The 25,204-nt window shown below is 37.9% G+C and overlaps 1 protein-coding gene across 1 annotated transcript in view; it reads right to left on the minus strand.

Moving 5' to 3' along the window:
- LGSN (lengsin, lens protein with glutamine synthetase domain) overlaps positions 1-22,602 on the minus strand; it is a 65,372-nt gene extending 42,770 nt beyond the window's left edge. The window contains exon 1 of the mRNA XM_005675803.3: positions 22,545-22,602. Coding sequence (XP_005675860.2) covers positions 22,545-22,574 — 30 coding nt within the window. The 5' untranslated portion in view covers positions 22,575-22,602. The remainder of the gene's footprint in view (positions 1-22,544) is intronic.

Raw genomic sequence — 25,204 nt, forward strand, 5'->3', positions numbered from 1 at the left:
TTGTCTCCTTTATTACAATTGGCAAACGGTTTAGTTGCCTCAGGAATCTCATTTAAGACTTTGTGAAATAACTGTCAATATCAATCAGTTCAGTTCAGTTCAGTCACTCAGTCGTGGCCGACTATTTGCGACCCCATGAATCACAGCATGCCAGGCCTCCCTGTCCATCACCATCTCCTGGAGCTCACTCAGACTCACGTCCATTGAGTCCATGATGCCATCCAGCCATCTCATCCTCTGTTGTCCCCTTCTCCTCCTGCGACCAATCCCACCCAGCATCAGAGTTTTTTCCAATGAGTCAACTCTTCGCATGAGGTGGCCAAAGTACTGGAGTTTCAGCTTTAGCATCAGTCCTTCCAAAGAAATCCCAGGGTTGATCTCCTTCAGAATGGACTGGTTGGATCTCCTTGCAGTCCAAGGGACTCTCAAGAGTCTTCTCCAACACCACAGTTCAAAAGCATCAATTCTTCGGCGCTCAGCCTTCTTCACAGTCCAACTCTCACATCCAAACATGACCACAGAAAAAACCATAGCCTTGACTAGACGGACCTTAGTCGGCAAAGTAATGTCTCTGCTTTTGAATATAATATCTAGGTTGGTCATAACTTTCCTTCCAGGGAGTAAGCCCCTTTTAACTTCATGGCGGCAATCACCATCTGCAGTGATTTGGGAGCCCCCCAAAATAAAATCTGACAATGTTTCCACTGTTTCCCCATCTATTTCCCATGAAGTGGTGGGACCAAATGCCATGATCTTAGTTTTCTGACTGTTGAGCTTTAAGCCAACTTTTTTGCTCTCCTCTTTCACTTTCATCAGGAGGCTTTTTAGCTCCTCTTCACTTTCTGCCATAAGGGTGGTGTCATCTGCATATCTGAGGTGATTGGTATTTCTCCTGGCAATCTTGATTCCAGCTTATGTTTCTTCCAGTCCAGCGTTTCTCATGATGTACTCTGCATAGAAGTTAAATAAGCAGAGTGACAATATACAGCCTTGATGTACTCCTTTTCCTATTTGGAACCAGTCTGTTGTTCCACGTCCAGTTCTAACTGTTGCTTCCTGACCTGCATACAGATTTCTCAAGAAGCAGGTCAGGTGGTCTGGAATTCCCATCTCTTTCAGAATTTTCCACAGTTTATTGTGATCCACACAGTCAAAGGCTTTGGCATAGTCAGGAAAGCAGAAATAGATGATTTTCTGGAACTCTCTTGCTTTTTCCATGATCAGCGCATGCTGGCAATTTGATCTCTGGTTCCTCTGCCTTTTCTAAAACCAGCTTGAACATCAGGGAGTTCATGGTTCACATATTGCTGAAACCTGGCTTGGAGAATTTTGAGCATTACTTTAGTAGCATGTGAGATGAGTGCAATTGTGAGGTAGTTTGAGCATTCTTTGGCATTGCCTTTCTTTGGGATTGGAATGAAAACTGACCTTTTCCAGTCCTGTGGCCACTGCTGAGTTTTCCATATTTGCTGGCATATTGAATGCAGCACTTTCACAGCATCATCTTTCAGGATTTGAAATAGCTCAACTGGAATTCCATCACCTTCACTAGCTTTGTTCATAGTGATGATTTCCAAGGCCCACTTGACTTCACATTCCAAGATGTCTGGCTCTAGATTAGTGAGCACATCATCATAATTATCTGAGTCTTGAAGATCTTTTTTGTACAGTTTTTCTGTGTATTCTTGCCACCTCTTCTTAATATCTTCTGCTTCTGTTAGGTCCATACCATTTCTGTCCTTTATCAAGCCCATCTTTGCATGAAATGTTCCCTTGGTGTCTCTAATTTTCTTGAAGAGATCCCTAGTCTTTCACATTCTGTTCTTTTCCTCTGTTTCTTTGGATTGATCGCTGAACAAGGCTTTCTTATCTCTTCTTGCTATTCTTTTAAAGTAGATTTATTTTCATTTGCATACCTTTTCCTCCAAACCCTAAGGCAGTGATTAGTTTAGCCTAAGTATCACATGATTCTTTAAGAGCCAAGTGCATATTTAGATATTCCTTCTAGATTAAGAATCTTTGCAGTCACAAACCTAGGAACTACTTAGACCTCCAATATCCATGTGGGAAATCTAGGGTAAAGATTACAGTGGTCCAAACTAGGATAATGGTTGGGAGATGAAGGAAAATGAGCATGCTACAGGTATATTTCAGAGGCAGACTTGGTAGATTGGTGATTGGATTTAGGAGTTAAAGAAGACAGAAGGATCAAATTCAGTGGTAAGGTTTCTGAAACCCCAATAAAGAGACTTGGGGGGGTTGGTGTTCTGCTTTGTGTATATAGAATCTAATGTCTTCTGGAAGTACCTAGCAAATATTAGCCATATTGTCGGAATCAAAAAGATATTTAAAACAAAATGAAAAAAGAAAAACCCTGACAGTGGTTAGAATCATAAAGAAAAAAAGCAGAAATTGAAAAAAAAATGAGGAATAAAATAAAACTGAGAAAAATGATATTTAATGATTAAATATAGAAATTGAATCCCAGAGAGTGTCAGAAAATAAAGATGAGAAGGTAACAGAATAAATGGGGACAAGATGGCTTCATTGATGTTAAAAGATAAAAGCTGTATTATTCATAAAAGAAGGGAGAATCTCTAGGCCTGCTAATGAAATGATAAATAAGGTTAGTATTAAAACTTGCTCAGCCCCGCCCCTTTTTTGCAACCAGGTACTGGGGGCCGTGGTAAGTGTAGTTTCAGTGGAAAAATGTGAGAAGCAATGAGACTGCAGTAAACTGAAGAGCAATGGGAGGTGCTTAGTCCTGAGTCTACACACAATAAGCATACTGGAAATGTCCACTACAGGACTGGAAAATGTCAGTTTTAATTCCAATCCCAAAGAAAGGCAATGCCAAAGAATGGTCAAACTACCACACAATTGCACTCATTTCACACGCTAGTAAAGTAATGCTCAAAATTCTCCAAGCCAGACTTCAGCAATACGTGAACCGTGAACTTCCAGATGCTTAAGCTGATTTTAGAAAAGGCAGAGGAACAAGAGATCAAGTTGCCAACATCTGCTGGATCATCGAAAAAGCAAGATGTTCCAGAAACAAAACGAAACAAAACAAACATCTATTTTTGCTTTATTGACTATGCCAAAGCTTTTGACTGTGTGGACACAATAAACTGTGGAAAATTCTTAAAAAGATGGGAATTCCAGACCACCTGAGAAAGGTGTGCTGCCGCTTGAGAAATCTGTATGCAGGTCAAGAAGCAACAGTTAGAACTGGACATGGAACAACAGACTGGTTCCAAATGGGAAAAGGAGTACGTCAAGGTGGTATATTGTCACCCTGCTTATTTAACTTCTATGCAGAGTACATCATGAGAAATACTGGGCTGGAAGAAGCACCAGCTGGAATCAAAATTGCCAGGAGAAATATCAATAATCTCAGATATGCAGATGATACCATCCTTATGGCAGAAAGTGAAGAGGAACTAAAAAGCCTCCTGATGAAAGTGAAAGAGAAGAGTGAAAAAGTTGGCTTAAAGCTCACCAGTCAGAAAACTAAGATCATGGCATTTGGTCCCACCACTTCATGGGAAATAGATGGGGAAACAGTGGAAACAGTGTCAGACTTTATTTTTAGGGGCTCCCAGATCACTGCAGATGGTGATTGCCAACATGAAATTAAAAGATGATTACTTCTTGGAAGAAAAGTTATGACCAACCTAGATATTATATTCAAAAGCAGAGACATTACTTTGCCAACAAAGGTCCAACTAGTCAAGGCTACTGTTTTTCCAGTGGTCATTTATGAATGTGAGAGTTGGACTATAAAGAAAGCTGAGCGTCACAGAATTGATGCTTTTGAACTGTGGTGTTGGAGAAGACTCTTGAGAGTCCCTTGGACTGCAAGGGGATCAAACTAGTTCATCCTAAAGGAGATCAGTCCTGGGTGTTCATTGGAAGGACTGATGTTGAAGCTGAAACTCTAATACGTTGGCCACCTGGTGTGAAGAGCTGACTTATCGGAAAAGATCATGATGCTGAGAAAGATTTAGGACATAAGGAGAAGGGGACGACAGAGGATGAAATGGTTGGATGGCATCATCGACTCTGTGGACATGGATTTGGGTTGACTCTGGGAGTTGGTGATGTACAGGGATTCCTGGCGTGCTGCAGTTCATGGGGTTGCAAAGAGTCAGATATGACTGAGCGACTGAACTGAATTGAAATGAACCAAGTGGAGATAGGCAGAAGTGCACCTAAAATGTATAAGAAAATAATAGAGAAACGGCCACTGGAAGAGTACATAGAAGTCCAAGGAAAGCTTATGTTGCTTTTAGGAAGAAAAGTCTTACAAGTATTTAAATGCTTAATGAAAGGAGTTAATAAAAAAGAAGGCATTAAAGAGAGGAGTAAAAGCAAAGGAGGCAAGAATATACAATGGGGCAAAGACAGCCTCTTCAGTAAGTGATGCTGGGACAACTGGACAGCTACATGTAAAAGAATGAAATTAGAACACTTCCTAACACCACACACAAAGATAAACTCAAAATGGAGTAAAGACCTAAATGTAAGACCAGAAACTGTAAAACTCTAAGAGGAAAACATGAGCAGAACATTTGATGACATAAATCAAAGCAAGATACTCTATGACCCACCTCCTAGAATAATGGAAATAAAAACAAAAGTAAACAAGCGGGACCTAGTTAAACTTAAAAGCTCTTGCATAGCAAAGGAAACTATAAGCAAGGTGAAAAGACATCTCCTAGACTGGGAGAAAGTAATAACAAATGAAACAGCTGACTAAGGATTAATTTCCAAAATATACAAGATCATACAACTCAATGTCAGTAAAACAAATAACCCAATCAAAAAGTGGAAAAAAGACCTAAACAGACATTTCTCCAAAGAAGACATACAGATGGCTAACAAACACATGAAAAGATCCTCAACACTACTCATTATTAGAGAAATGCAAATCAAAACTACAATGAGATATCACCTCACAGCAGTCAGAATGGCTATCATCAAGAAGTCTATAATAAATAAATAAATAAATGCTGGAGAAGGTGTGGAGAAGAGGGAACGTTCTTGCACTGTTGTTGGGAACGTAAATTGATACAGCCACTATGGAATATGGTATGGAGATTCCTTAAAAAACTGGGAATAAAACTACCATATGACCCAACAATCCCATTCTTAGGCATATACTCTGAGGAATCAAAAATTGAAAAAGGCACGTGTCCCATTGTTCATTGCAGCAGTATTTACAATAGCTAGAACATGGAAGCAACTTAGATGTTCATCAATAGATAAATGGGTAAAGTGGTGGTACATATACACAATAGAATATTACTCAGTCATAAAAAGAAACACATTTGAGTCAGTTCTAATGAGATGGATGAACCTAGAGCCTATTATACAGAGTGAAGTAAATCAGAAAGAAAGACAAATATTGTATACTAATGCATATATGCGAAATCTAGAAAAATGGTACTGATGAATTTATTTGCAAGGCAGCAAAGGAGAAACAGACATAGAGAATAGACTTATGGAAATGGGGAGAGGGGAGGAGAGAGTGAGAGGTATAGAGGGAGTAACATGGAAACTTACATTACCATATGTAAAATAGACAGCCAATGGGAATTTGTTATATGTCTCAAGAAACTCAAACAAGGGCTCTGTATCAACCTAGAGGGGTGGGATGGGGAGGGAGATGGGAGGGAGGTTCAAAAGGGAGGGGATATATGTACACCTATGGCTGGTTCACAATAAACTGTGGAAAATTCTGAAAGAGATGGGAATACCAGACCACCTGACCTGGCTCTTGAAAAACCTATATGCAGGTCAGGAAACAACAGTTAGAACTGGACATGGAACAACAGACTGGTTCCAAATAGGAAAAGGAGTACGTCAAGGCTGTATACTGTCGCCCTGCTTATTTAACTTATATGCAGAGTGCATCATGAGAAATGCTGGGCTGTAAAAAGCACAAGCTGGAATCAAGATTGCAGGGAGAAATATCAATAACCTAAGATATGCAGATGACACCACCCTTATGGCAGAAAGTTAAGAGGAACTAAAAAGCCTCTTGATGAAAGTGAAAGAGGAGAGTGAGAAAGTTGGCTTAAAGCTCAACATTCAGAAAATGAAGATCATGACATCTGGTCCCATCACTTCATGGAAAATAGATCGGGAAACAGTGGAAACAGTGTCAGACTTTATTTATTTATTTTTTTGGCTCTCAAATCACTGTAGATTGTGCTTGCAGCCATGAAATTAAAAGACAAGACAAAATATTTGGGGATGGGGACCTGCTCCCCAGGAAGGGAGTCATGAAGGAGGAAAAGTTTCCACACACTCAGAAGCCCTCTCACAAGGGGGAGTCTTGGGAGGGCAGCAGAACCTCAGAGAGCAGTTAAACAGTGGGTACTCAGAAGGCAAAACAAAGAGAATTCACCCCAGAGATTGTGCTGAAGGGCACTTCCCAGCTGAGAAGCGGCCACATACTCACAGTTGCTTTAGAGAGTGGGAGATGGGTACAGAGACTTGGGTTTCAGGGGTCAGACTTCAGGAAGAGGACTGGGGTTGATTTCCATAAAGATACTGTGAGGGGGCTAGTGTGACACAGTGGAGGCAGACCAGAGAAAAGCCTGCGCCCAAGAGAAGGAAAAAAATCATTCCCATGGGAAGGCTCTAACTTTGCACTCTAACTCTACCCAGTAGCAGAACAAAGGACACCACTTTAGTGAATGCCAAAGAAGGAGGATGAGCCAGCTGTGGTCTGCAGTTTCAGAGGTAGAAAAGTAGGCTTGAGTGTCAAAGGTGGAAAGTGGGGTCTGCTAGTCTTTTGGCCCCAGGGATTGCAGCTACCACCAAATTATGAGTGGCTGCAGGTCACTGCCCACATCTTTCTGGGAGCCTAAGTGACTTGGCTCTACCAAGGGTGTCATAACCCAGGACCAACTCTTCTGGGGAAGTGCGAGACCTGCCTCAGATTGTGGCAACCTCCCTCAGGTACCAGCCATGGCAGACAATCCCAACACAGCCCAGCTGTGTCTACTGTACCCCTCCCTCTCTCCACTTACAACTGAGCAATTGGGCCCTAAGAAGAGGCTACTTAAACCCCCTCATGTCTGGGCAGAGAACATGCCCTGGAAAGGAACATATAGCAGAAGTGGGTCCAATTGGAACACCAGGAGCTCTGTGAGTAAAGGAAAGAGGGGAAAATTGCCCTTGCAGTTGCAGGGAAGTGGATTAAATCCCCACAATTAGCCTGAGACCATGAAATGTGGGGGCAGCTGTAGACTTTGAGAGCAAGTACAAGCTGGATCAAGGCAAGATCAGAGACTGAGCTGACCCCACACAGTCCACAAGATGTCCAGAGACATTTGAAAAAATCTTGGAGGACTTTATGAGTAGGCAAACTGATTAGTCAGAGGAAATCAAAACATTCACAGACAATATTAAGGGAATCCAGCATAATCATACCAGTTTTACAACAAATGCTAAAGGAGCCTCTCTAGAAAGGAAAACACAAGAGAAGGAAAATGTATACATAAAAAAAAGCCATAGCAGTAAATTAAATGGCAATAAGATTATATATATCAATAATTACCTTAAATGCAAATAGACTAAATACTCCAAGCAAAAGACATAGATTGGCTGAATGGATACAAAACCAAGACCAATACAGTCTGAATGGACTAAGACAGGGTTTTCCAGAATACAAGAGCATCTGAATCACTAGACTGAATAAAGAAGATCTAGCCTTCCCAGTGTGGCCAATATCCAACCTGTTGAAGAGCCCTAGTAGAAAAAAATTGTATAACGAGTGTGAATTTTCTTTCTTTTCTTTAGCTTGGATGTCGACATCTTATTCTCTTGGACAGGTTCTCAGGCTTTCAGACTCCTGGACATAGACCTGTGGCCCCCAGTTTAAGGTCTTGGAACTCAGGCTTAATTATACCAGTGACTTTCCTGGTTCTCCAGCTTGAAGACAACAGATCATGGGCATACCAGCACCCATAATGGCTTAAACTAATTTCCATAATAAATCTTCTAAAATATACACACACACACAAGTACATACATACATACATATATATATATATATATATATATATATATATATATATATATATATAACCTCCCACTGATTCTGCTTTTCTGATGGACCTTGATTATACATAACATGTAGTAAGAAAAGCTTAGTGATCACCCCAAAATTCATGTTTTATATATCCCTATGTGTACTTATAGGAATTATTGATTCTATAGTGGATATTCCTTTAGGAGCTGGAAAAAGATTCCATGCAAATGGAAATAAAAAGAAAGGAGGAATAGTAATACTCATATCAGGTAAAATAGACTTTAGAGACCATTACAAGAGACAAGTAAGGACATTACATAATGATCAAGGGATTAATACAGGAAGAAGATATAACAATTATAAATATAGGTGCACCCAACATAAATAAGGCAAATGTTAACAACTATTAAAGGGGAAATCAACAGTAACACAGTAATAGTGGGGGAATTCAATACCCCACTGACACCAATGTACAGATAACCCAGACAGAAAATTGATAAAAATGCTTTAAATTATACATTGGACCAGTTTTACCTAATTGATACCTACATGGCATTTTATCCAAAAACAATAGATTTCACATCTGTTTATCTTCTAAATAGATTTCTCAAGTGCATATGGAACATTCTCCAGGATAGAGCATATCTTTGGCCACAGATCAAGCCTTGGTAAATTTTTAAAAACTGAAATCATTTCAGGCATCTTTTCTGACCACAGCAAGGTAGAGTACATTAGAAATGTACTACAGGAAATGAACTATAAAAAACACAAAAACATAGATGTGAAACAATATGCGTCTGGAGAACCAACAGATTACTGAAGAAATAAAAAAGGAAATAAAAATGTACAGGGAAACAAATGAGAAAAATGCAACAACTCAAAACCTATAAGATTTAGTAAAAGTAGTGCTAAGAGGGCAGTTTATAGCAATACAAGCCTACCTCAAGAAACAAGAGAAACAACAAATAAACAGCCTAATGTTACACTTAGAGGAACTAGAAAAAGAATCAAAAAACACAAAGTCTGTAGAATGAAAGAAACAATAAAGATCAGCAAAGAAATAAATGAAAAAGAAATGAAGGAGAAAATAGCAAAGGTCAAAAAAACTAGACAGGTTCTTTGAGAAGATAAATAAAATTGACAATTTGTTAGCCCGACTCATAAAGAAAAAAGGGAGAAGACTCAAATCAATAAAGCTAGAAATTGAAAAGGGAGAAGTTATAACAGATAACATTGCAATACAAAGGATCATAACAGACAATTACAAGCAGCTATATGCCAATAAAATGGACAACCTCAAAGAAATGGACAAATTCTTAGAGGAGTATAGCCTTCCAAAACTAAACCAGGAAGAAATAAAATACTTAGACCAATCACAAGCAAAGAAATAAAAACTGTAATTTAAAAAATATCAAACAAACAAAAGCCCAGGCCAGATGACTTCACAGGTGAATTCTACCAAATGTTTCAGTTCAGTTCAGTTCAGTTCAGTTCAGTGGCTCAGTAGTGTCCGACTCTTTGCGACCCCATGAATCGCAGCACGCCAGGCCTCCCTGTCCATCACCAACTCCCAGAGTTCACTCAGACTCACGTCCATCGAGTCTGTGATGCCATCCAGGCATCTCATCCTCGGTCGTCCCCTTCTCCTCCTGCGACCAATCCCTCCCAGCATCAGAGTCTTTTCCAATGAGTCAACTCTTCACATGAGGTGGCCAAAGTACTGGAGTTTCAGCTTTAGCATCATTCCTTCCAAAGAAATCCCAGGGCTGATCTCCTTCAGAATGGACTAGTTGGATCTACTTGCAGTCCAAGGGACTCTCAAGAGTCTTCTCCAACACCACACTTCAAAAGCATCAATTCTTCTGCGCTCAGCCTTCTTCACAGTCAAACTCTCACATCCATACATGACCACAGGAAAAACCATAGCCTTGACTAGACGGACCATAGTCAGAAAAGTAATGTGTCTGCTTTTGAATATAATATCTAGGTTGGTCATAACTTTCCTTCCAGGGAGTAAGCCCCTTTTAATTTCATGGTGGCAATCACCATCTGCAGTGATTTTGGAGCCCCCCCCCCAAAATAAAGTCTGACACTGTTTCCACTGTTTCCCCATCTATTTCCCATGAAGTGATGGGATCAAATGCCATGATCTTAGTTTTCTGACTGTTGAGCTTTAAGCCAACTTTTTCACTCTCCTCTTTCACTTTCATCAAGAGGGCTTTTAGTTCCTCTTCACTTTCTGCCATAAGGGTGGTGTCATCTGCATATCTGAGGTTATTGATATTTCCCCTGGCAATCTTGATTCCAGTTTACGTTTCTTCCAGTCCAGCGTTTCTCTTGATGTACTCTGCATATAAGTTAAATAAGCAGGGTAACAATATACAGCCTCGACGTACTACTTTTTTGTATTTTAAACCAGTCTGTTGTTCTATGTCCAGTTCTAACTGTTGTTTCCTGACCTGCATACAGATTTCTCAAGAGACAGGTCAGGTGGTCTGATACTCTCATCTCTTTCAGAATTTTACACAGTTTATTGTGGTCCACACAGTCAAAGGCTTTGGCATAGTCAATAAAGCAGAAATAGATGTTTTTCTGGAACTCTTGCTTTTTCCATGATCCAGCAGATGTTGACAATTTGATCTCTGCTTCCTCTGTCTTTTTTAAAACCAGCTTGAACATCAGGAAGTTCACGGTTCACATATTGCTGAAGCCTGGCTTGGAGAATTTTGAGCATTACTTTACTAGCATGTGAGATGAGTGCAATTGTGCGGTAGTTTGAGCATTCTTCAGCATTGCCTTTCTTTGGGATTGGAATGAAAACTGACCTTTTCCAGTCCTGTGGCCACTGCTGAGTTTTCCAAATTTGCTGGCATATTGAGTGCAGCACTTTCTCACCATCATCTTTCAGGATTTGAAATAGACCAAATGTTTGGGAAGAATTAGCACCTATCCTGATTAAATTCTTCCAGAAATTTGCAGAGGAAATAAAACTCCCAAGCTCATTCTACAAGGTCATCGCCGCCTCCGCTAAGTCGCTTCAGTGGTGTCTGACTCTGTGCGACCCCATAGACCGCAGCCCACCAAGCTCCCCCATCCCTGGGATTCTCCAGGCAAGAACGCTGGAGTGGGTTTCCATTTCCTTCTCCATGCATGAAAGTGAAAAGTGAAAGTGAAGTCTCTCAGTCGTGTCCAACTCTTAGCAACCCCATGGACTGCAGCCCACCAGGCTCCTCCGTCCATGGGATTTTCCGGGCAAGAGTACTGGAGTGGGATGCCATTGCCTTCTCCGTCTACAAGGCCACTACCACCCTAATAGCCAAGCTAAACAAAGATGCCACAGAGAAATAATAGTGTCAATATCACTGATGAACATAGATGCAAAAGTCCTCAACAGAATTCTCACAAACAAAATCCAACAACTCTTTAAAAAGATCATTTGTCATGATCAAGTGGACTTTTTCCCAGGGATGCAAGGATTCTTCAATATATGCAAATCAATCAATGTGATACAACATATTAACAAATAGAAAGATAAAACCATATGATCATCTCAATACATGCAGAGAAAGCTTTTGATAAAACACAATATCCATTGATGATTAAAAAAAATTCTCCAGAAAGTAGGCATAAAAGGAATATACCTCTACATGATAAAGGCCATATACAACAAACCCACAGCAAACATTCTCAAAGGTGAAAAATGGAAAATATTTATTCTAAGATCAGGAAGAAGACACAGGTGCCCACTCTCACCGCCGTTTTCCAGTGTAGTTTTGGAAGTCCTAGCCACAGCAATCAGAGAAGAAAAATAAATAAGAAGTAAAACTTTCACTGTTTGCAGATGACATGAAAACCCTAAAGATGCCACCAGAAAGTTACTAAAGCTAATCAATGAATACAGTAAAGCTATAGGATATAAAATTAATGCACAGAATCTCTTTCATTCCTATATAATAATAATGAAAAAAAGGAAAAATAAGGAAACAATCCCATTCACCACTGCAACGAAAGAATAAAATATTATAAATATTTATATATCTAAATATACCTAAAGAGACAAAAGATCTATATGCAGAAAACTATAAGACACTGATGAATCAAAGATTATACAAACTGATGGAGAGATATACCATGTTCTTGGACTGGAAGAATCAGTATTGTGAAAATGACTATTACCCAAAGCTATCTAAAGATTCAATGCAATCCCTGTCAAACCACTATGGTATTTTTCGTAGAACTAAAACAAATAATTTCACAATTTGTATGAAAGCAAAAAGACATTTTATAGCCAATGCAAACTTTAGAAAGAATATAGAGCTGGAGGAATAAACCTTCCTGGTTTTAGACTACACTACAAAGCTACATTCATGAAGACAGCATGGTACTGGCAACAAAACCAGAACTATAGATCAGTGGAACAAGACAGAAGGCTGGGAGATAAATCCACACACCTATGGGTACATTCTTTCACAAAGGAGGCCAAAATATACAATGGATTAAAGACAGTTTCTTCAATAAGCAGTACTGGGGAAAGTGGGTAGCTACATGTAAAAGAATGAAATTAGAATACTTCCTAACACCATATACAGAAATAAACTCAAAATGAACTAAAGGCTTAAATGTATGATCAAAAACTATAAAACTCTTAATGGAAAACATAGGCAGAACACTCTTTGATATAAATCACAGCAAGGTCCTCCATCACCAACCTCCTAAAGTGATGGAAATAAAAACAAAAAATAAACAAATGGGACCTAATTAAACTTGAAAGATTTTGCACATGGAAGAAACTGTAAACAAGGTAAAAAGACAATTCTCAGAATGGGAGACGATAATAGCAAATGAATCAACTGACAAAGGATTAATTTCCAAATTATATAAGCAGCTCATGAAGCTCAATTCCAGATCAAACAACCCAATAAAAAAGTTGAGAGAAAACCCAAGCAGACATTTCTCCAAAGACATACAGATGGCTGTTAAACACATGAAAATATACTCAACATTGTTCATTATTAGAGAAATGCAAATCAAAGCTACGTGTTATCATCTCATACCAGTCAGAATTCAGTTCAGTCACTCAGCTGTGTCCGACTCTTTGTGACTCTATGGACTGCAGCACGCCAGGCTTCCCTGTCCAACACCAACTTCTAGGGCTTGCTCAAACTCATCTGCAATGAGTCAGTGATGCCATCCAACCATCTCATCCTCTGTCATCCCCTCCTCCTCCTGCTTTCAATCTTTCCCAGCATCAGGTTCTTTTTCAATTAGTCAGTTTTTTGCACTAGGTGGCCAGTCAGAATGGCCATCATTTAAAAAAGCTGCAAACAATTAATGCTGGAGAGAGTGTAGAGCAAAGGGAACCCTCTTGCCCTGTTGGTGGGAATATGAATTGATATAGCCAGTATGGAGAACAGTATGGTTATTGCTTTAGGAAACTAGGAATAAGACTACTCTGTGTGTGTGTCTGTGTGTGTGTGTGTGTGTGTGTGCTCTGTCATGCCCAACTCAGCGACCCCATGGACTGTAGACTGCCAGGCTTCTATTTCCATGGGATTTTTCAGGACAAGAATAATGGAGTGGGTTGCTATTTCTTACTCCAGGGGATTTTCCCAACTCGAGAATCAAATCTGCATCTCTTGCATCTCCTGTATTGGCAGGTGGATTCTTTACCACTAGTGCCACCTGGAAGCCCCATGACTACCATATGACCCAACAATCTCAATACTTGGCATATACACTGAGGAAACCACAATTGAATACAAACACACGTACACCCAAAGTTCATTGCAGCACTATTTACAATAGTTAGGACATAGAAGCAGCCTAGATGTACAGTGACAGAAGAATGCATAAAGAGGATGTTGTACATATATTACACAGCTATAAAAAAGGATGCATTTGAGTCAATTCTAATGAGTTGGATGAAACTAGAACCTATTATACAGAGTGAAGTAAGTTAGAAAGAGACAAATAATATCATATATTAATGTGTATATATTTGGGAAGAAAGATGAAACTTACAATCCTATTTGCAGGTCAGCAAAGGAGACACTGACATAAAGAACAATTTTGGACACAGTAGGGGAAAGAGTGGGTGGGATAATTTGAGAGAAAAGCATTGAAACATATACATTACCACATATAAAATAGATAGCTAGTGGGAATTTGCTGTATGATTCAGGGAATCTTAATCCTGTGCTCTGTGACAACTTTAAGGGGTTGAATGGGGTGGAAGGTGGGATGGAGGTTCAGGAGGGAGGAGACATATGTATGCATATGGCTGATTCGCGTTGAAGGATTGCAGAAATCATCACAACATTATAATTCTCTTCCAATTAAAATAAAATAAAAATTAAAAAAATAGTTTAGTATTACTGTGAATAATTATTTTAATGGCTCATTTTCTAATATAAGTTCTTTAATAATTGTTTCTAGATTTAATGTGTCAATACTAATTAACATAATGCATCTTAAATAATGAACACCTAGACTCAGTCAGTCCTAGGTCTAGAAGCTCTAGGATAAATAAATTGCTTATTGTTCCATGGAATATAAGCATAATACATGACAAAGAGCTGTAAACATGTGTTACGTGAATGAAACATCATTGGGACCATCTTCCTATTGAGGCAACTGAAAGATGCAATAATTTATCTGTCTTCACACATTTAAAGCAGAATTCAATATGCTGTTTGAAACCATTATTTTATTTCTTCATTTTACTTGTAAATTTTACAGGAACAAAATACTGAGCTCTAAAAATGTTGTCCTTAAAGAATGCTAAGTACTGAGCAGCTTTATAAAAAAGCAGCAAGAAATTTGAGTCTTTTAAAATAACTTCACATTCCCACCTAAGTGGCATTTTAGTCCTTTGAAGTGAAACTAAACATACATGGAAAATACAGATATATATTTTGGAAGTTACAGAGAGTTAGAATTTTACTTAATATAAGGGGGTAAAATAGGATGGTTCTTTAGAAAAGTGTCATGTATTTTATCCTCAAGCTCATTTACGAAGAGATTAGATAGTCAGGTGTTAGGGATGACCCAGATTGCTTTCAGTTCTGCTACTATAGATTCTCACCACTTTTGCAATAAGATAACATAGATATGCACTGGTCATAACAAACATCCTCTTCCAACAATGCAAGAGAAGACTCTACACATGGACATCACCAGATGGTCAATACTGAAATCAGATTGATTCTATTCTTTGCAGCCAAAGATCAAGAAGCTCTATACAGTCAGCAAAAACAAGACCAGGAACGGACTGTGGCTCAGATCATGAACTCCTTAATGCCAAATTCAGACTTAAATTGAAGAAAGTAGGGAAAACCACTACACCATTCAGATATGACTTAAATCAAATCCCTTACAACAGTGGATGTGACAAACAGATTCAAGGGATTCTATCTGATAGAGTGCCTGAAGAACTATGGACAGAGGTCCATGACATTGAACAAGAGGCAGTAATCAAGACCATCGCCAAGAAAAATAAATGCAAAAGGCAAAATGGTTGTCTGATGAGGCCTTATAAACAGCTGAAAAAAGAAGAGAAGTGAAAGGCAAAGGAGAAAAGGAAAGATATACCCATTTGAATGCAGAGTTCCAAAGAATAGCAAGGAGAGATAAGAAAGCCTTCCTCAGTGATCAGTGCAAAGAAATACAGGAAAATAATGGAATGGGAAAGACTAGAGAACTCTATAGAAACTTAGAGATACCAAGGGAAAATTTCATGCAAAGATGGGCACAATAAAGCACCCAACAGAAGCAGGAGATATTAAGAAGAGGTGGCAAGAATACACAGAAGAACTGTACAAAAGAAGAAATTCATGACCCAGACAACCATGATGGTGTGATCACTCATCTAGAACCAGACATCCTGGAATGTAAAGTCAAGTGGGCCTTACGAAGAATCACTATGACCAAAACTAGTGGTAGTGATGGAATTCCAGTTGAGCTATTTCAAATCCTAAAAGATGATGTTGTGAAATGCTGCACTCAAATGCCAGCAAATTTAGAAAACTAAGCAGTGGCCACAAGACTGCAAAAGGTCAGTTTTCATTCCATCCCAAAGAAAGGCAATGCCAAAGAATGTTCAAACTACCGTAAAGTTGCACTCATCTCACATGCTAGCAAAGTAATGCTCAAAACTCTCCAAGCCAGGCTCCAACAGTACATGAAACATGAACTTTCAGATGTTCAAGCTGAATGTAGAAAAGCCAGAGGAACCAGAGATCAAACTGCCAAACTCTGTTGGATCATCAAAAAAGCAAGAGAGTTCAAGAAAAATATCTATTTCTACTTTATTGACTATGCCAAAGGATTTGACTGTGTGGATCACAACAAACTGTGGAAAATTTTTCAAGAGATGGTAATACCAGACCACTTGATCTGCCTCCTGAGAAATCTGTATGCAGGTCATACAGATTGCTTCCAAATTGGTAAAGGAGTATGTCAAGGCTGTATATTGTCACCCTGCTTTTTAAACATATGCAGAGTACATCATGTGAAATGCTAGGCTGGATGAAACACAAGTTAGAGTGAAGATCACTGGGAGAAATATCAATAACCTCCAATATGCAGATGACACCACCCTTATGGTAGAAAGTGAAGAAGAATTCAAGAGCCTCTTGATGAAAGTGAAAGAGGGGATTGAAAAAGTTGGCTTAAAGTTTAACATTCGGAAAACTAAGGTCATGGCATCCGGTTCCATCACTTCATGGGAAATAGATGGAGAAACGTGGAAACAGTGAGAAAATTCATTTTCTTGAGCTCCAAAATCACTGCAGATGGTGACTGCAGCCATGAAATTAAAACACGTTTGCTCCTTGGAAGAAAAATTACGGCCAACTTAGACAGCATATTAAAAAGCAGAGATATTCCTTTCCCGACAAAGGTCCATCCAGTCAAAGCTATGGTTTTCCTAGTAGGCATGTATGGATGTTAGAGTTGGACTGTAAAGAAAGCTGAGTGCCAAAGAATTGATGCTTTCTTTTAAAAATTAATTTTTACTTTATTTTACTTTACAATACTGTATTGGTTTTGCCATACATTCACATGAATCTGCCACGGGTGTACATGAGTTCCCCACCCTGAACCCCCCTCCAACCTCCCACCCCATATTATCCCAAGCATCCTGTATCCTGTATTGAACATAGACTGGTGATTCATTTCTTACATGATAGTATACATGTTTCAATGCCATTCTCCCACATCATCCCACCCTCTCCCTCTCCCTCTCCCTCAGAGTCCAAAAGTCCGTTCTATACATCTGTGTCTCTTTTGCTGTCTCGCATACAGGGTTATCATTACCATCTTTCTAAATTCCATATATATGTGTTAGTATACTGTATTGGTGTTTTCCTTTCTGGCTTACTAGAATTGATGCTTTTGAATTGTGGTGTTGGAGAAGACTCTTGAGAGTCCCTTGGACTGCAAGGAGATCCAACCAGTCAATCCTAAAGGAAATCAGTCCTGAATATTCATTGGAAGGACTGATGTTAAAGCTGAAACTCCAAAACTTTGGCCACTGGATGCAAAGAACTGACTCATTGGGAAAACCCTGATGCTGGAAAAGATTGAAGGCAGGAGGAGAAGGAGATGACAGAGCATGAGATGTTTGGATGTCATCACCAACTTGATGGTCGAGTTTGTGTAATTCCAGGAGTTGATGATGAACAGGGAAGCCTGGTGTGCTGCAGTCCATGGGGTCACAAAGAGTCAGACACAACTGAGCGACTGAACTGAGCTAGCTGATCATAGATCCTAGTTGGCACATTAGTTGGAATATAATATATATCCACATACACCTAAGAATTATAGAGAAATTATCTATAAAAAAACCTCTCTGTGAAGCAATTTTCACAATGTAAATGATATGGCTGTTCCTCATATGAAGACTTCTGAATCTTACTTCCATTCCCAGCAAGATGGCAATTATGCAACATCAACATCAAGCCCAAAGCAAATTGCAACTTTGGGAGCAAAGAAAAATCTGCAACAGAAAATTCTATAAAAGAAAAGCACACCGAGTCAATAGGTTTAGAGAAGGGAAAAAATGATCTTATAAAGGTATTGTGAGGGTTTAGTCACTAAGTCGTGTCCAACTCTTGCAACCCCATGGACTATAACCCATCAGGCTCCTCTGTCCTTGAGATTTCCCAGGCAAGGATGATGGAGTGGATTTCCATTTCCTTCTCCAAAGGTCTAAAACCATGTTAGTTGCATAACAGGATTATAAATAACAAAGGAGGCTGAAAAAAATTTAGTCAATTCCCCAGACTTGGTGTTAGTATACCAATTTTATTTTCTTTTTCCATAAGTGAACCAAAAAAAGAAATCTTTAGGAAACTTAAGGTTTTGCACCTAAGCATATTTACCTATGTAGGTAGGATAAAAACAATTTTTGAAGGTATGGATGGGCAGGAAAGCAATGAATATGCTTAAAAAGCAGAAAAGACTTGTAAAAATTTTAAATGTGCATTTAGCATATTATATAATATAATGTATATTTATGATAATAGATTCTTAGAAAACTGTTCAAATAGATCCAAGAACTTTGTAGAACTGTAGGTCAAATATCAAAAATATTTTAAATATGACAGGAGAAAGCATTCTATCTTTTTAAAAATATAATGTACCTATATCTAGAATTTTAAATATAGTTCTCATCACTGTACCTTAGGAAAGAGTTAATGGGCTAGAAGTAAACACATGTGTGTTTATTTATATAAATGTATATCACATATAATTGTTATCATTATCACATAGAAAAGTAATGAAGTTCTGTCATGTAAAGAAAAAGTGTAAATGGGCCAAATAACTAAATAGACATTTCTCCAATGAAGACATACAGATGGATAACAAACACATGAAAAGATGCTTAACATCACTCATTATCAGAGAAATGCAAATCAAAACTGCAATGAGGTACCATTTTACGCCAGTCAGAATGGCTGCGATCCAAAAGTCTACAAGCAATAAATGCTGGAGAGGGTGTGGAGAAAAGGGAACCCTCTTACATGTTGGTGGGAATGCAAACTAGTTCAGCCACTATGGAGAACAGTGTGGAGATTCCTTAAAAAAATGGAAATAGAACTGCCTTATGACCCAGCAATCTCACTTCTGGGCATACACACCAAGGAAACCAGAATTGAAAGAGGCACATGTACCCCAATGTTCATTGCAGAACTGTTTATAGTAGCCAAGACATGGAAGCAACCTAGATGTCCATCAGCAGATGAATGGATAAGAAAGCTGTGGTACATATACACAATGGAGTATTACTCAGCCATTAAAAATAATACATTTGAATCAGTTCTAATGAGATGGATGAAACTGGAGCCTATTACACAGAATGAAGTAAGTCAGAAAGAAAAACACCAATACAGTATACTAACACATATATATGGAATTTAGAAAGATGGTAATGATAACCTTGTATGTGAGACAGCAAAAGAGAAACAGATGTATAGAAGTCTTTTGGACTCTGTGGGAGAGGGAGAGGGTGGGATGATTTGGGAGAATGGCATTGAATCATGTATACTATCATATGTGAAACGAGTTGTCAGTCCAGGTTCATTGTATGATACTGGATGCTCGGGGCTGGTGCACTGAGATGACCCAGAAGGATGGTACGGGGAGGGAGGAGGGAGGGGGGTTCAGGCTGGGGAACACGTGCATACCTGTGGCGGACACATGTTGATGTAAGGCAAAAACCAATACAATATTGTAAAGTAATTAAGCTCCAATTAAAACAAATAAATTTATTAAAAAAAAAGAAAAAGTGTAAAACTCTTCAAGCCTGTAAAAATGAAAACTTAGGAGATACTATTATTCAGTCTGCAATATAATTATGTGTGATAAACAACTTCTGTTTTGTGCTCACTGTATTGTAAGCACCATGCAAAGCACTTTACATGTATTAAGGCATTTAATTCCACCACAAAATCTCTTCCATATGGTATTATTAATGTCCAAATTAAACACAGAGAAGTCCAATAATTTACTCCACATGACATGGGTAATTAGCAGTAGAATCAAGATTAAAACAGACATTTTGACTTTAGGGAATGTACCCTTAATCACTGCTTGTGAAACACAAACCTAATTTTTTAACATTGATAGAGGCACTTGATGAACTGGAAGAAGGTAAAATTGAGCAAATATAAATAAGTATAAAATAAACTAAAAACCTTGAAATCTGAAAACAAATCTTTGAATCCTAAAAGAAGCACCTTTAAGATATAAAAACAGAATTAAGAAGTCTTTACAAAGTTGCACAGGCAATATGATAAAGCAGGAAAAGTAAGGGAAGTTGTGGGAGGTAAGTCTCTAGCATTGAATGCAGTGGCCTCCATCAGCCACAGCTTCCCCTGTGCCATACTTACTGCCAACACACACAGAGGCTGCAGAAGATAAGGAGCCTCTTGCCTCGCCCCACCTGCCATTCATTTCTCTTCCACATTATAATGTGGAAGTATCAGCCTTTTGTGTCAACCTATGTGAATGTTTTCTGTATTGAGTCATAAGCATCTACAGGGCAGATAATAGATGTTACTCAACTCACTTGGAATATCACCCAACTCAGTACCACACTCAAGGTTTTTGATAAATAGATTTTAATTTTGATAAGCAGATGTGCTGCTATTTTACTCAATTTCACAGTTTCATACACCAAAAGGGTCTATTTTGAGGAATAAGAATGTGTTTTTGATCTAATATCTTTTCATGTTGATAAGAATATAGTTGAACACATGACTGCATGACATTGTTTGGAATAGAGAATGTCAGTAAAATATTCTTTAGAGAATATCATACCACATCTAAGGTTAATAAAAGTTCATTTTTACTGAAGATTCTGACAATGAATTTGTTCAGTTTGGGGACATGACCATTCTGGGCATTTTCTTTATGCACACAATCTGCTCTCCTGAATCTACTGAGCCTTTGTTTTCTGCAGTTAACCTCATCCTGCTGCTGCTCACGTTACCAGAGTATCTGGTATGGAACACAATCATTGTCCATTTCAAGGCATCAGTTAACTGGTAAGGGATGTCACACACCATCTTCCTTGCTCCTTCCATATTCTTTCTCTTCCTGAGAATATGACCCTGTGCAGGAGAGCACAGAGGAGGTCATTCAGTGAGAAATTAGGTCAAGTGGACACCAAGACACACGTTTTTTTTTTCTTCTGCATCTATTAAATATAATGTTCCATCCCAGCTGGCAAGGAATTTTTACCCAAAATATAGCATATCTTTCGTTGTAAAAACTGTGTACTATAAAAACATGGTTGGTTTTTCTGTTTTCCTAAGAGTGAGAGTGAACGATCAACATTAGGTCCACACTCATCTTGGGGAGAATGTGACTATTATAGATTAAAAACAAAAACAAAAACAAAAACAAAAACAAATCTGGACCATCTGAAATTCTTAACCAAAATTGTGGAAGGTGGGGAAGAAAACACAGTTCTGCCACAGTCTCAGGAGTAGTAAAAGCTAATCCAGGATAAAATTAAATAGTTAGAAATAAAAATTTCAGAAAGCTAATGATGTGTATACTAATTATTTTCTTCCTCTAAGTCATCACTTGAAGCTACAAGTTTAATTTAGATTAATTTGTTCTATTACTCAAATATTTCTATCGTTTGATCCCACTGAAAGTAACAGGATGCTACTTGATAAACCACAGCCACTGCTCAGTGGGTTCCTTCTTCACAAAGTGTAACCTGGTTTCCTTGCGGAAGGAACTCATCTCCATCTGCTTATACTCATCATACACAGCAATGACCCCATTTTTCCTTACATTTTTAGTTGTCTTCTCTACTAGATTGAGGAGTCTACTTTCTATTTTCCACTATTTCAAACACAGTACATTTGTCTACCATTGTGCCTCACACATGGTATTTTCTTAATTTTAATGAAAACTCACATACTACAAGTCTTGACTACAGCATGCCTCCCTGTCTACATTCATAATGATCTGTGAGAATAACAAGCTGAAGGTGGGTACAGACATGTTAAGGAATAATGAGAAATGCTACATGTTGGCAAATCAGTTGTTTAAGATATTCGAGAGCAGATGAGTGGTTATCACTTTAAAATATAATTTGAAAATGACTTCTCACCTTTAATCATTTAAGCTCAAAGCATTTTTTGTTTGAATGAACTAAAAACTTTGAGAAAAACAGATTTGGCTCTCAATAACAACCAAAATAGGCTTAAAAATTTTAATATACTTATGCTTCAAATGAAGTTATTTTAAATGATTAATCAAACCAAATACACTTTCCTAATGTGAATTTAGTTTTTATTACATTTTTATACTCAATGTGTCATAGAGAGTTTCCTCACAAACTTCCCCAATGCAGACATAAAGCAAGTATAACCATGTTGTCCTGATTCATTCTGGCACTCAAATAGTTGACATAGAATAATAAAAAGCTTTTCTGTTTATATTTAGGTAAATAATATTTTGATTATTAATTTCATACCTCCTTCAGAAGGTCCCCTTCATCATTCATCTCACACTGTTTTACTTAAGTTGGCTTTGGAAACCACAATATCCGTAACAAATGCATTCAGCATGTATTTATATGTATACCCCAAACAAACACTGCAGATGATGTATTGCATGGAGCCTTTTTCCAGAGGAATCTGGCAGTTAACAAAAGATAATCACCAGACTCTGATGTGTCATGCCCAAGGCACAGGACACCAGAAATGCACTAGAAAAGTCTAATCACAATACGCATTTATGCCTGACTCTGCAAACAAAGGACAAACAAAGCTTGAAACTATGCTGATCAACATTTTCTCCAACATACTGAAGTTTTGCTCTATAACAATTGTATTCTGGAATAAAATCCATTGTTAGACTGAGACAATGAAACATTTATTAGACAACTATGCTATCAAAGTCCACAGACAAAAGCACTGTTGGAAAATATTCATGTGAGAGACCCAGATTTTCACTGATTCCCAACATCTACTCAGTTGTAATTTCCATTATTATTTTATTCTCTAGCCTCACTTCTGGTCTCTAAATTAACTGCAATCTCTTGTTGCATAACTATTGTCATCTTTTTTTAGCCTTTTCAATTCTCCAAATACCAGTCTCTGAGGAACCTTGGCAATTCTAACTGTGTACATTGTACACAGAATCATCTACAAGCTGCCTTACATTGTCCCAGAATCAGTCAGAGAAAATAGGAGATGCTTTCTCAAAGGGAGGTTGCTACCTTCAATCTCAACTTCAAGACTCGTTGAAGGGGTGGTAGGAGGCACTTTGTGAATCCAGTCAAACTCTCTCTATCCTCCTCCATGCATGAAGTACAGTCTTCACAGCTGATCGTTCCTGTCCAAGTCATCTAAGTCTGAGGAAGTCCAGGCCAAACTCTAGCTGCTAAGCTGGGCCCAACTCTCTTGTTATCTCTCTTCAGTTTCATAGTCATTATTTTTTTTGTTGTAATCAACTCTAATTTTTCCTTATTTATTTGAAAGTCTTTCGATCATAATTTTTTTTCTTTCCTACCTTATGAACACAACTTCTTAGTTTACACTCTTTATTTCTTTCTAATCAAATTGCAATATTAGATTCAAATATATTGTATATAACAGTTACTATATTGCCAACAAATTTTGATCTCTGTTATTAATTACTAAAATATATACCAGAAAGATTTTCATTTCTCTCTTAAAAATTAAATTAAGCCTATTTACCTGTTCACATGGTTGTTTTTCATAATTTATTCCAAATCTAAATGCTGATTCTTTTTATAAAATTTAATAATACATGCATTTATTTTCTGAGGGCTTCTCTGGTGGCTCAGCAGTAAAGAATTCGCTTACCAGTGCAGGAGATGAGGGTTCAATCCCTGGGTTTGGAAGATTCCCTGGAGAAGGAAATGGTGACCCTTTCCAGTATTTTTATCTGGAAAATCCCATGGATAGAGAATCCTGGCAGCCTACAGTCCAGGGGGTCGCAAAGAGTCAGACATGACTTAGTGGCTAAACAAAACAAAACAAAGCCCAGAAGTATTTACTTTGAGGTCTCAAGATGAAGTCAAAAGTTACAGCCAAAGTTTTCAGGTAATCTAAATTATTTCAAACACAACAATCTAAATACTTTTTGCATCCATAACCATACTCTCTTTCCTTAGACCTCCAAATTACTAAAATTCTAATATTTGAGATAAAATGGAAAAATTGTGTCATAAAACAGTTTATACATTTCTGACAAATAAATCAGATAAAGAATTAGATCTTACTTTTTAAAATTTAGTTGCTCTTCATTTATGAGATATCATGTCATGCAGAGAACTCTTACATGCCCTATAAAGGGTAAATATCACATCATTAAGTCAGCGAGATCTTAATTCAGAGATTCTCATTTCTAATGACAATTTACTCATTGAGCACCTTTTGAATTCTGTTACACTCATTGGGCTTGTACACTATCACCTAATTGCCTAATCAAATTATCATTTGCCCCTCTTTATTATGATTGGGCTCCTCTGGCAGTAAACTACAAGATTAACCATTTAACAAAGTCCCTGACCAGGGAACTTTTAGCTTCTTCTCCCCCTCTCCCCCCCGCCCCTGGATCTAGTTGTATACTGACTGTGGTTAATTTCAAAATTGCTGAGTCTAGTTTTGCTGGTTATTTTATACATGCAATTTAATTAAATATTAAATAAACTAATATGAAGAAAGGTAGTCAACATTTCTTCAAATCTAAACTGAATGTTTTACAAAGACAGAAAATCATAAGCAAAAAGGGAGACAACAGAAAAAGAATTGACTGGTATAAAGCAGTAAGACAAATTGTACCTTTTAACAAACATCAGAGAGCTAACTCTACATAATCAGTAGACAATGCAGTGTATCACATAAAACTTTCCAGAATTAAGAGAAAGTAAATAAGAAAGAGAAGAGAAAAGAAACAAAGAAATGGAAAAAATGAAAAGGGAATTAAAACAGAAAAAGATGACCAATCCAGGAGATTGGACATAAGAATAATAAGAGATTCAGAAAAAGTTAAAAGAGAGAAAATATAGGGGGGATGAATCTTCAAAAACATTAATTTCCAAGAATCAAAGGGTGTGACTTTCAAGAATAAAAGAATACACTGAATATCTACTGACATGGATTA

Source organism: Capra hircus, chromosome 2 (genome assembly GCF_001704415.2).
Source record: "Capra hircus breed San Clemente chromosome 2, ASM170441v1, whole genome shotgun sequence".
NCBI lineage: Eukaryota > Metazoa > Chordata > Mammalia > Artiodactyla > Bovidae > Capra > Capra hircus.